Here is a 13,730-nt window from a genome sequence, read left to right on the forward strand (position 1 = left end):
GTATAACCAACATTCTAATCAAGTTTTCATGTAGTCGAGTGGCACCGATGTTCCTGTTACTCTTAAGGAAATTACGTAATCGACTACGGAATTTCCTGATATCTGGTTTGCATTACTACATTACATTATAAGCTAATATCACATTACAATCTTAAATTGACTTTATATTAAACTGTTTAGAAACCATATACCAGTATAGAAAATAAATCTATTTCCTAATACATATTTATTGCGTGATCTAATAATTTGATGGAGTTATTAATAATGTAGAGTTCACTGAACTCTATAAAATAAATACAACATTTTAAACTTGATTAAAAATATGTTTTTAATTACATTAAAAATGATTTTAATCTAGTATTGTATGGTTTGGCATATGTTAATTTGTTTCCACATTGAAAGAAAGAAAGAAAAACTTTATTAGCCTCATAATAGCAACAGTTAGAGTTAATCGGTCACTACGGTGCTTTATTTGAGCGAAGATGTGATGTTTGAAGAATTCTACACTAAGGGACTGATTAAATAATCATCATAAGAAGCTGAGTATCAGTAAATAAAGGTGACTAAGATTAGTTAGTATCGGGCGGAGTGCGCCATTTTGTTATACGAATCGGTCGCGCCGCGGTGACGGCATACCGTGTCAACTTAGCCTACAGCATCAATGTCCGGCTTAGATCACACATACAAAGCTGTCTTCTTACTATTTGATTGGACTTCTGTGTTATGTTAGGGTTAAATTTACAAGCAGTACACTGGTTGACTCTGTGGGTGTACGCCCTTAGTTATTAATTTTTACGTAGTGTTTTGTTTTATAGTTCAATGTAAACAGTTTCTCCATTCAGTGGTACGATTTTGTCGTAACAAGTTCGCAGGAATGGATAGGCCTTTCACAACGGGTATAACTAGTCTTGATATTAGGCAATGAATGGGAAGTGACTAAGAAATGCTATGACGCGGAAGTGAAAGGTCAAGTTATTGTCATGTTTAAAAGACAAGTGTATATTTTATTTTTATAACTTGTATTTAAGCATGAAAGGTAACTGCGGGTATGTCAAAATCTAAAAAAAATCTCAAATTAATTAATGCCTACTGTTGGGTCAAGTAATTTTGGATTTTATTCGGTTATCAAGTAAAAGACATCAACGACTTCATTCTTATAAATACATCATTCAATTAAATTTCATCTCTTTATTTAAAAAATTGGTCTATTTCTAGTTAAGTGTTAGTGAGAGGTGATTTCAAGTAGAAATAGCGTCTAGTTTTTCTTAGAATATCAACTAATGTTCACAGTCTATTTAACGTAATCCGACTGCTGCCATTACGAAACGATCGGTCTTGACGAATTGAACAAATCGTTGCAGTGTTTGGTCATCCCGACCAGCATACACTGACCTCTCTTGGCAACATACACACAAGTTTATTGAACCGAGTTAATATATTTCAAGGGTCACTCAACACTGGATACTCGCGACTATTTGTAACGCTTGCGAGCTTACTTTTAAGGTCAAGGATGTGTACACGTACTCTTACATGAGATACAAGGACGCGATTGTGGTTCTTATTAACTGAGTATTATGTGCTACATTTGCGTAATGCTGAAATTGTAACATAGCCTACAATTACAAGGATAATTATGTTATTCAGGCGTTTCAACAAAACGAAGGCATTTAATATTAGAGATGAAAATATAGAGTAAATGTTTAATAATTACATGATATAATATACATGGATTTAATTTAAATACATAAAATAAAAACTAAAATATGTCATTAAAAGGTGTCCCTTTAGGCAAGGTTCCGAAGATACTGGCAGCGTTCCCCTTTTGAATGGCTTGACTAATTCTTTGTCCGAGGTAACGAGAGTAAATTAACGAAATAGATCACTAAGTATTATTCACAGTACCTCGGACAACGTATATATGGAAAAAGCGAAGAAAACTAGAAACGTTATTTGTTGATGAGTTTCGACTGTCATTAACCGTAGGTTTCCATTACCGAAAATAATAAAAATATATTGTCTTGACTTTAATTCACGCAAACACACGCAAAAACCCACACCAATCTAAAACACACGTTTGCAAAAAAAAAAATTGAATTATAAATGATCGTTTTTTTCTTTTCTTTTGTTACTAAATGTAAAATCAATTTAATAATAGGGGGAAGGGATTGGCTCCTGAAACACAGGGCTTTGCCCTTGTTCAGGAACCAAGGCTTTCACATAATTGTGTATATGAGTGTTACAATAAAGCAGTTATTTATTATTATTATTAAAAATTCACCTTGATGAAACTATTTCTATAGTGGATGCTCACTTGACTCAATTAAAAGGTAATTGTTTTTGAAGTGTAAGCAAAATAATAAAAATCTGTGTGTCGTCGTCCTAACGTTACTACGTGAGAAGAAGCATCGTACGATGAATGACAATTTGTTTAAAAAAATCCACTTTGTGATGGGAATGTGCGATTGTTGGTAATCCTTGACTATACAGACAATGGTCTGTTAACAGAATATGTAATTGAAAAGTTTGACATTACATTTAACATTCATAGTTATCTTAACAATCATCTAATATTTGAATTAAGGAATTTAATTGTGATTTTATATTAAAATTCAATATTAACTTTAGCAAGAACTGAGAAAAAAAAATACTCTCTTTTCATTTGCTTTTACGTACACTAGCAAAGAATTTAAAAAAAAGCAAGAAAGAAAACATATATGTTTGTATAATTATCTACTTGTCCTTCTCTTTTCATAGATAAGAAGAAGGCGGTGCCGATTTGGCAGGGGAAAGATAGATAGAAAATGGAAATACACTTAAAAATGTTTGTACAATCTTGTGCCTTTAGTTCGGATTCTATTCAACTTTAGAAACGACAAATAGGTTTTAGTACGGCTTTGTCGTCTGCGTTGAATTATGCCGAGGTAGTATAATATTGTGCCTAGGTAATGCTTGGAAAGTGTTTCGTGTTTTATAAAAATGTAATTGCACAGTTTCACCACTATCTATGTGGGTCAGCGACGATCAATAACCCTGTTGTATTCACGCAAACTTAATTATGAATAACTATACATTTTTTATTGATATAAATTGGCAAATGGTACAATAAATAACACATAGAGCATTATTAGTTTTGGATGATTGTTTTGGCGAATTCCCAAAAATTATTACGCATTGAAATAAAGATGAATATTGTTTAAATTCCTTATCAAGGATTGGTCTCTGTTTTTTGTTTCATGTCACAAGCGTAATGATATCTTTTTTAGGATTAATGTTTCGAACAACGGAACATGATTTGGGCAATTAATCAAATTGTTCCTTGTTCGTGGGCGCCGGAATGCGGCTGCGGCGCCGCCCGCCCACACCGTGCTTGGGCTTGGGCACGTGCGAGTGCTGCTCTTTGTTTAGAATATGTACTTGGGACCCAAGTTTGTTAATATTAAAAGTGCAATAAACTCTTTCGAAATCAATGGCTATATTATATGGTTTTATTTTTAATCGAATATTTATTTATAAAATACTTTAAAATAAGGCAAAGCCTTCAAAATAAACTGAGAGCCTAATCAAAACTTTAACAATTTAAAACTTATAAACTTTATTAGCAGGATCCGCACCCGGATTGTTTTTGTAGTAATATTTTTGACAGGCGCTTAAAATCTTTTATTACTACAGTACATTTTGTGTTTATGTTAATTATTTCGATTAATTATTAAAGTAATATATAAATATAAAGACTAAACTACCAAACTATTTGTAGTCACCAAACCAAAATTAAAAGAACCTGTATCATTGGCAAATAACGCCATCTATCGAGAAAAATCGATAACTGTCAAGTTGAATACGTTCGCCGTCACATAGATGGCATATAAATATTAAAAGCTTGAAATTAAAAAACTAACCTTTGTCATTCGATTTTTGCTTCGGAGTTTTCTGCCATTGATGCCGAACTTTCTGCGACCAACTGATAGGACTTTTTCTTCCGCGACTTCTCTCGCGAACGCTGTCAAGAATAATTTTCATTTTATTATAATAGCTATTTTATTTATTTTAGATTACTTGGGGACAAAGAGTATTTTTTTAAATGTGTTATACTTTTTTCCACTTCATACAGACTGAGTTAAATTCAAACAAAATTGTATTATCTGATAAAATAGTTTACTTTACTCTTCGGGGAGTGCATTAGGCGCCACAATATGTAGGTCATAGGGACAGGTGCCAAATGATTCTCGTTTATACAATTTTGTAAATTAATCAATGAAGCAATAGTAAAATATTTTTTTTGAATAATGAATTAATTACATAAAATTATTTATATTTGTCAAAGTGTCGCAAATTAAATTAAGTCAACTTCATTTAATTACTAACTTTCGTTACTTTACAATAAGTAAATTTGATAGTACATATGAGAGTAACTTACATAACAATTTTCTGCTCATCAGTCTTTTCCTCATCGGACACGTCCACCCAGTCGTCGCTACGATCGCTCCTGTCACTCACGCTTGTCGTGCTGCTCGGTACTTGGAAGGCGATCTCCTGCCCGTTGTAGCTCAGGACAGATCGCTGCCCGTAAATACTATTTGTCTTCTGCTCGCTGGACAACGTTGACTGGCTTATGTTGGACACGTTGTCGAAGGATAAACGCTTCTGAACCGCACTAGCCAGCTGCTTCTTCAAATTGTTCCTTAGCTTTACCATGCTTGGACTGTTCGGAATGCTTTCGTAGCAATGTGATAATGATGTACTATCTGCCTGCTTGATAGTGTCGTAAATATTCTCACCATCATTGTAACCCGTGTAGTTTGATGACACAAATGAATGTCTGCTGCTGTAGTCTGGACTGCTCTGGTTTGATTTAACTTTAGGAGGAATTTTTTCGTATATCCTTGCAGTGCCGATCTTTTCGTAGCTTTCAGTGGATGTACCGCTGACTGACTTCGTAATAGCATAGTTTTTCGTATTGTCCTGCGGGCCGTAAGGTCGATAGTCCTCTGCTATTTGTATGCCCGAACTGGAAGTGACGCAGTATGGTTTGATTGGGGATTTGCAGTACTCGTAGCCGTCGTCACTGTCGCCGTCGCCTCGAGTTCTCTCTTCTAACTGATTGAAACAAAGCTCATAATTATGTAAACTACTTTCGTCTCCTTCGGGGTGGGATCTAGCTTCTAAAAGTGTTTGATATATATTTTCCTCTTTGGTTTTTACAGATGGTGATAACTGACATTCCTGTTTTGGTATTTCAGGTAAAGGGCAGTTGATTTTCGAAGTTCTATCTATACTTTTAATGGGAATTATTACCACATTATCCGCGTCTCTCGGTTCTAATATTTCATAATCATCTTCGATTACTTCCTCTTTTTTTGGTTTGGAAGTAAAGCCGACAAGAACTTCTTTATTATAAGCCTCGACTAGATTGCTTTCGAAATCGGAGTTACAATCATTTTTGACATTAACTGTTAAAGTTTCAATATGAGATTCGTTGTTTTCAATGCCTTGAGATTCATTTGATGTATTATTTTCATGTTCATATGACATAGTATTTTCATTAATAGTTATGCTAACAAAACCATAAGGACCTTCGGAAAATGTCTTATCACAATCAGAATAAATCTGAGTGCTACCTTTTCGTCGCCAGAGAAAAGATTCGTTAGGAGTAATACTTGAACTGATATCTTTTTCATCTTCTATACATGTGTTATTTGTAATAGCTACGGTTTGGTCGTGTGCAATGGTTTTAGGTTCTGAGGATTCATTGATGTCTTCTTGAATGATTTCTACAGGATGCAATGTAAGTTTCTCAGGATGTATGTAATTAGTTTTAAACTTCTTCCTGTCGTAAATGGGTTCCTTCTTTTTGTTTATGTCAATACTAGGTATGTTATTATCTTTTTTTGTAACGTTGTCTCCTAAATTTGTTTTAATTGTTTTAATTTTTGGTACACCATCTTTAAGTACAAGATTTTTTGTTAAAACTAGAGACGATTTCTTTTCAGGTACTTTTGGTTTTTCTTTTCGTAGAATTGTACTTGTATTGCTTTCTGTTTGGTTATTTTGTTTTTTAATAGTGCCATTGAAATTAGATTGTGCATTAATCTCACATTCAAATTTCTTTATGACATTCTTGACTACATTAAGCTCTTGAGGTTTCTTTTCGTCTTTCGATAGATCGTCAGCCTTTTGTTTAGTCGGTGTTCCGTCAACAGAGTCAGAACCGCTCTGTTGTTCACTTGAATCTTGATACTTTAATCTCTTCTTTGGCGATTTAGGGATTTTGTTGCCATCAGACTTAGATCTTAATATCCTAATATTGCTCGAAGCGCCTTCTTTTAAAAGTAACTTGTCAATAGAATCCATACTAGAACATCGTTTCTTGTTATTTCGTTTTTTAGAACTTTTCCTGTGTCGAACAACAATTTTTATATTAGGACTAGAGCTCAAAGTTGAAGATGGAGTTGAACTGTTGCTGATAGAGTATCGGGATGCTGTTTGTAAGTCTTCAATCGTCTTTGCCAGCTTAGATTGGGTTTTAGGTGCTGTATTTGGTTCTTTCATTAAATCGTTGAATTTCTTGGTTAACTCAGAAACTTTGTTACTAGTTATTGTCATAGTTTTTGTTCCTAACGGTGGCCGTCTATAGCCTGCTGACCCATTTTTAATTTTGAAACTTACTTTTCTCTGTTGCTGCTCTATTCTTCTCTTTACATTAATTGGGTAATGTGGTGAACCAATTGGAGTTTGCTTATCTTGTTCTTTTACGTGACACTTTGTCTGTTCAAAATTTTTCCCTCCACCTGTACTTCTAGTATCTTCGCTATCTGTTGTGATTGCAATTTGTGCATAATGCAATGTGGGTTCAACATCAAAATTCCTCGAAGGTGTATTAACTGTAGAATTAAGAAAGGCTTGTTGCGCGTCACTTATCGTAGGCCTTGTATTTTTCGGTGACAATGAAGATTGTATGGGTATTGTGTACACACATCTGTCTCTGTCATCGTGTTTGTCTTTGACGGCCATGTCTGTTTCTGGTAGAATATAGTTCTTGATTAGAGCCTTGATAGTGCCGTGTTCTCTGTTTTCGCTGTTGAACCTTTCGATCGATGAAATCAATTTCTTCGCGCTTATAGATTCCCCTTCCATCAGATTGTTTAATAGCATTTGTGATGGATATCTCTGACTGTTTCTCTACGCCATCTGGAACAATTAAAGATATAATTAAAGTTTATTGTAAGTGGTAATAAGTAAATGTTAACGTAAAAAATAATTGTGAGCAATGAACTCACGTCTTGTAAAAGAATACGTTTTTACGTCAAATGAAAGTGCATTAATTTCAATGCACATAAATGAGTTTTCACATCATTTTGATTTTCACGTGGCGCGTGCAATTGTTTACGTGGTAGATTCCCACGAGATTGCATCCGCGATTTGATCTACATATATGTAAGGTATACGGATGATTGGCTAATCTGTGCTGGAACACAAAGAGAATTCCCACCATTTTACAACAAAACTACATGACGTAGTAACAATTGATAGATTGTAAACGTTGCGGCCAAAAAACTTAAAATAACCACAATCAGTTCTGTAAATTAGCTTTACTTGAAACTTTAAATTATTGTTACCAATATTTGTTTTTGGGGTTTAATGAGTTTTGACCTTTTAGTGTGCCCGTAAAAATAACGATTGTCTAACAACAAATTGATGGTAATTGGGTAATGTGGTAATTATTTGGAAGGTGAAACGGTATGAATTCCCTTATAATCTAAATACTAGACTAATCCAGATTTTCATATTTTTTGACATTACATAATGAGGTGATTACCTTTTGCCTTTTTCTTAGTCCTTGGCCTCAGAATTAAGGTTTTTATTGAATCAGCATATAAAAACAATTAACAATTATTGATCATTGAATAATGCTCATCGTTTTGTCTTTATAAAACTCCTTGTTAGGACAGATTTATGGCGTATTTGAATAACAAAAGACAATGGATGTTGTGGACACAGAACGAATGTGTGGCGTGGACAATGAGACTGAATTGTGGACAATAACTGGGTATTCAGGTAATACAAATGCTAAGTAAGTGAATCCAGTTCATGTACGGTTCTTGAGTCAAGAAGAATCTTGACATGAAACATCTAAGTTTTATTTTGTTTTAATTCTATAGAAAAAGTTTCAAAAGTACAAAATTCTGATAACAACATTTTGTTGACACTCAAGTAAGTTTATCAAGTTGATGGGCATCGTTTTCTTTTTATTTTAAAGGTGAAAGAATAGCCTATTCTCTTAATTTTTTGAATCTAGTAGTTTACTTAACTATTTTTATTTCACCTTACATACAATTTTATGTTAGATATATTCAAGGTTATCTTAAATAAAACCTAATTATAGTGTTTTAAAGCTATGCTACATAACATCGACGCTTCCCCGGTTGTTTAATATCAGAAATATCTATAACAATGGTTATTTCTGTAACAGCTGCAATACGCGAATCCTTCACCATGTGTTGTCGACATAACTCAGTTTCCGTTCTTTATTACGCATACTCTACAAATGTGTATAAAGTATATATTCATTTCTTTGCTCGTATAAACGTCGTCTTTAATATATTAAGTAGTAAATAAGAGATATGAAACGATTAAAGTCAGTCATGATTGTGGATAGAACCATTAGTTATAGGGAGCAAAGCAGGGGTCAAATCGTGCAGGGCAACGCTTTCACCGCTTGTATGAATGTAACGAGTGGGCGAATTTAACTTGTTACAAATCTTACATGAAGAAATATGTTTATCCATGGGTTTCTACTGTTAAAACACATTGTCAATCTTGTTTTGAATTTTATAAATCAAGGAATATTGGAACGAAGTTCCTTATCGCGCGTTGTGAAAGGGGGCTAGACGGAAAAAATTCTTACGAAAAGTTGTCACGACACTTTTTGCTATGGTAAGTGTGTTAACGACGAATGAGCGCTACTTCACTATGGCAACGACGTGACAATATATAATGAAAATTCATAGAAATAAAATGTACTTCTTGTGAAGACTTAAGTTTTTTATTCATAGAATAAACATTGGTTCCTTCACTAATTAATTGAAAGGAACTTCGTTCCATCCGGGTGTCCCCCCTTGACACCTCTCAAGTTTTTTTATTTTTATTTTAATAACATTGTTAATAGTAGCAAATACAATAGTCGCCCTGCTCTTAAGGTAAATTATATTTTCCTTATTAAAATGTAAACAATATTGGTGTATTCCAGAATCTTCCTTAAGTATTAAATTATTTTTGAAATAATCCATCAAAACAAATGGAATTTATAAATAATTCGAAAAACTAAATTAAATACCAAAAAAACCTTAGTGTATCTTAAAAGATGAATAAAACTGCCGCAACACGATTTTTTTAGCTTGGATTTATGTTAATTTGACCGTAATACTTATTACTTTTAAAAGCAATACAAACACGGTCATTTGAATCTTCAAAGAACCATCTAAAAGAGAGTCATTCATAGCAAAGCAACACAGAAACCCAGATACGACAAAAGAGCGCATTCATTCAGAATACGAACATTCAGCAATTTTAGCTGACCTTGCGAACGTCTGTCGACATAACTGTAGCTGATAACGGCACAGCATTTACTGAACACTTTTAAATGACAGCTCCATTAACTTTAAAGCCGGCTCCACACGTCTGGTACTTGTGTCAAATACCGATCACAAACACCAAACACAAATAAGCATCCTCCATGTTTAGCGAAGACGCTAGTTTATTCAGGATTGGCAAGATAATTATTCAATATCCTTTGATTTGTGTAGAAAAATCACTTTCACAAACAGCGAACACCAAACAAAATACAGGCAAACACCTATCCACACGTTTAGCGTTGCCAGGCGTGCGGATAAAGCCGGACATAGGTAGGCTTTTTGATTGCGTGTCCGGCCAAAATAAACGGTTTTCCGGCTTTTGTTAGGATTTTTACATTTCCCAAACGAGAGTGTACCTATTGTGGGCATCACAAGATTACCCTAAATACCATAAATAGTAACTTAATATCCAGATTAATTATGTGTAATTTTATGTTAGTATAAGGTTATTGTTTTTTGGTTTAATCTTTTTTGTGTTAATAAATAAACTTTCTTTCTTTCTTTCTTTCTAATACTGAGACAAAATCCTAAATAATATAGGGTGTCCGACCTTTCTACCCAAATGTCCGGCCAAACTGGCTGGTCTGTCCGGCTAGTAGGTTTGGCGTCCTGGCAACTCTACACACGTTCATGTTTGTTGTTGGGTATTCGCCGTTCGTCGTTGTTTGCCAAAAGTGTGGAGACGGCTTAAGAAGCAAAAAAACGTTAATCGCAACGTGACAAGCAACTTTGCTTTCAATGTTTATGTGCAGACAAGTAACTGTAAATATTTGTAATTTGTATATTATCATCTAAACTTGCTCGTCTCTCAACAATATTACGCCAAACTCACAAGAGATTCGACCAAAAAAAGAACAACAAAAAGTTTTTTTTTTTTGTAAACTGTCACCTTTATAACAGATATAAATCTAAAATTGTATGATTCATAATTAAAGAAAATCGATTAGAAAGAAAGAAAGAAAGAAAAACATTTATTGCCACACACAAAAAATATAAAATCAAAAAAAGAAAAACAGACACATAAAAGGCACAAAGTGTGGCAAAAGGGAGCCAGCTCAGCGAAGCAGGGACAGACTAAACTGCCCCTGCGCTGGTTTTCAGCTGGCACCTTTATAAAAAATAATAGTAATAATAAAAAATAATAAATAAAAAAAATAAAAAATAAATAAAGTTATATATAAACATTGAAATGGTCCAAGTCAATTTAATTGTTTAAAATTACAATGTTTTCAATGCAACATTTTACAAATTGTATTCAGTTCAAGTAACTGAATAAGTAGTGTTGTGTGTTTGTTTTTATACCTTCAGCTATGTTTTGATTAATATAGAAAAGTAAAGAAATAACTGAATAGACTAATTTAAGATTAAAAATTAAAAGTTTAGATTAGTTTAAATTAAAAGATTACTACAACAACCTAAATAAAATATAGAATTTCCCCCCAACTTAGTACAAATATCTTCTTAATATAGTTCATCACACTATATATGCGGTTAATTTTAACCTTGTATCTTAATTTCTAAACAGTTTTTTTTCTACCGATGTTTTTTAGTAATTACATTACGATAAAAGAAAACATACCCTGATGTTTAATAAGCGACATCTGTTGGGGAAATGAATACAAGTTAAATTGATGGTCATACGTCGAAAGGATGCTCTCACGCTTTTTTTTTATTATAAAAATACGATCACCATAAATGTGATTATAATGTTTCATATTTTACTACGTCATAATTTCACATCCAAAGTTATTTATAGTAACAGAATTAATAAAATAAAAGTTCCGGAACATGTTCTATGTTCTTAGTTATTGTTTCATTTCACCCCAACTATTTTTTAAATTAATCAGGAAATATCAAAGGTTTGTTTTATCTCATTTGCTATTATGAGAATTTTCATCTATATATATAAAAGAAAGTCGTGTTAGTTACACTATTTATAACTCAAGAACAGCTGAGTTGATTTGACTGAAAATTGGTGGGCAGGTAGCTTAGAACCAGGAAAAGGACATAGGATAATTTTTACCCCGTTTTCTATTTTTTATTCCGCGCGGACGGAGTCGCGGGTAAAAGCTAGTAAAATACAACAATTTGTTGGAAAAGTATCGTATGCAAATATATCTATTTTTGAACCAACAAAAGTTTCACTTCATTCATATGAGAAAAACAACTCGCAAATAGAAAGCAATCAATTTTCTATTACGTAAACATAAACTATAAATTCGTATGCAAATGCATAGATATTTCCAAATGCTTAAGATAATGTGAAGTGACCTGAATAAGGTACTTTTCATGTAATACTTACAGGTATTAACAATCTTTTCAATTATGTTAGCAACTAACGCAGCCGCAGCTTTTCTTACCGTAGGTTTCTCAGACCAAAATCTCTGTATAAAATATGTATATCGTTATCCATGTCTATGACAAAACAGAGATAAGAATATGTTTTAAACTCACGGTTAGACTGATAATTAAAAATATATATATATATATATATATATATATATATATTAGGATGATTCAAAAAAAAATTTTAATTTTTTTTTTAACCGATACCCTCTCAAATGTTTCTATTTGATATAAAAAAAATTCTCACCAAACCCGAGCCCTATAGCTCAACTCTAAGGGGTCGCTACTGTTTTTTTATTTTCCCATTTAATTAACATGGGAAAAATCGTTTTTTGTTTTAAATTGAATTTACACATAATTAACGCATTTTTTTATAAAAAACGATTTTATATTCTTAAAGTAGAGTCTTCGAGCTTTCCAAAACTCTATTACAAAGTACAATTATCTTTACATAAAGACTAATTACAGCTATTTAAAAATCACTAAATTTCGAAATTTCGAAATTTAGAACTAGTCATTATGTAAAGATAATTGTACTTTGTAATAGAGTTTTGGAAAGCTCGAAGACTCTACTTTAAGAATATAAAATCGTTTTTTATAAAAAATTGCGTTAATTATGTGTAAATTCAATTTAAAACAAAAAACGATTTTTCCCATGTTAATTAAATGGGAAAATAAAAAAACAGTAGCGACCCCTTAGAGTTGAGCTATAGGGCTCGGGTTTGGTGAAAATTTTTTTTATATCAAATAGAAACATTTGAGAGGGTATCGGTTAAAAAAAAAATTAAAATTTTTTTTTGAATCACCCTAATATATATATATATATATTAGGTCCTTACATATGAAATTGGCGTTTTGTATGGGAGGAACAAAAAGTCGAATATTTTTTAATATAATATATTTAATTAATCAAAGTATGAACCATTGTTTTCTATACACTTTTGCCATCTCATAGGTAGTTCATTGATCCCTTTACTAAAAAAACCAGTCGGACGGGAATCAATAAAATCTTTGAAGGCGATTTGGACTGCCCCATCGGAGTTGAATTTTTTCCCTTGCAAGAAGTTATCCAAATTTCGAAAAAAATGGTAATCTGTTGGAGCAAGGTCCGGGGAGTACGGAGGATGTCTTAGACTTTCCAATTGAAGCTCTTCTAATTTAGTAGCCGTCTGTTGCGCAGTGTGTGGTCTAGCGTTGTCGTGAAGCAGCAGTGGCGTGGAGCGATTGACCAGCCTATGTTGTTTAGCCGCTAGCTTTTCCATCATAGTTTGCAATTGCTGACAATAGACATCAGCCGTAATAGTCTGGCCAGATTTGAGAAAACTGTAATGAACAATACCGGCACTAGTCCACCAAACGCTTACAAGTAACTTTTTTGGGGTTAATTTTCACTTGGGTCAGGATTTGGCTGGCTGGCCAGGATCCAACCATTGCTCTGAGCGCTTCCGATTATCGTAAAGAACCCATTTTTCATCACAGGTAATGACTCGGTTTAAAATACCTTCATTATTGTGCCGGTTTAGTAATGTAACGCAACAGTCGACGCGCGTTTGCCGGTTTGCTTCAGTCAATTCGTGAGGTACCCACCTTTCAAGCTTTTTAATCTTCCCAATTTGCTTCAAGTGAATTAAAACAGTTTTATCACTAACATCGCAGCCTGCAGCTAACTCGGACGTGGTTTGCGATGGATCCGCTTCCACAATAGCCTTCAACTCTTCATTATCAACTTGAGTCTCAGGCCGTCCACGGGGCTTG

General features: G+C 33.3%; 1 protein-coding gene across 2 annotated transcripts in view; it reads right to left on the bottom strand.

The window, feature by feature from the left end:
* LOC106718517 (rho guanine nucleotide exchange factor 16) overlaps nt 1–13,730 on the bottom strand; it is a 62,927-nt gene that overhangs the window by 23,740 nt on the left and 25,457 nt on the right. For both annotated transcript variants that reach the window (XM_045677769.1, XM_045677770.1), the window contains exons 2-3: nt 4,415–7,185; nt 3,897–3,997 (exon numbers count right to left, since the gene is read on the bottom strand). In XM_045677769.1, coding sequence (XP_045533725.1) covers nt 3,897–3,997; nt 4,415–7,149 — 2,836 coding nt within the window. In that variant the 5' untranslated portion in view covers nt 7,150–7,185. The remainder of the gene's footprint in view (nt 1–3,896; nt 3,998–4,414; nt 7,186–13,730) is intronic.

Source organism: Papilio machaon, chromosome 4, assembly GCF_912999745.1.
Source record: "Papilio machaon chromosome 4, ilPapMach1.1, whole genome shotgun sequence".
Lineage (NCBI taxonomy): Eukaryota > Metazoa > Arthropoda > Insecta > Lepidoptera > Papilionidae > Papilio > Papilio machaon.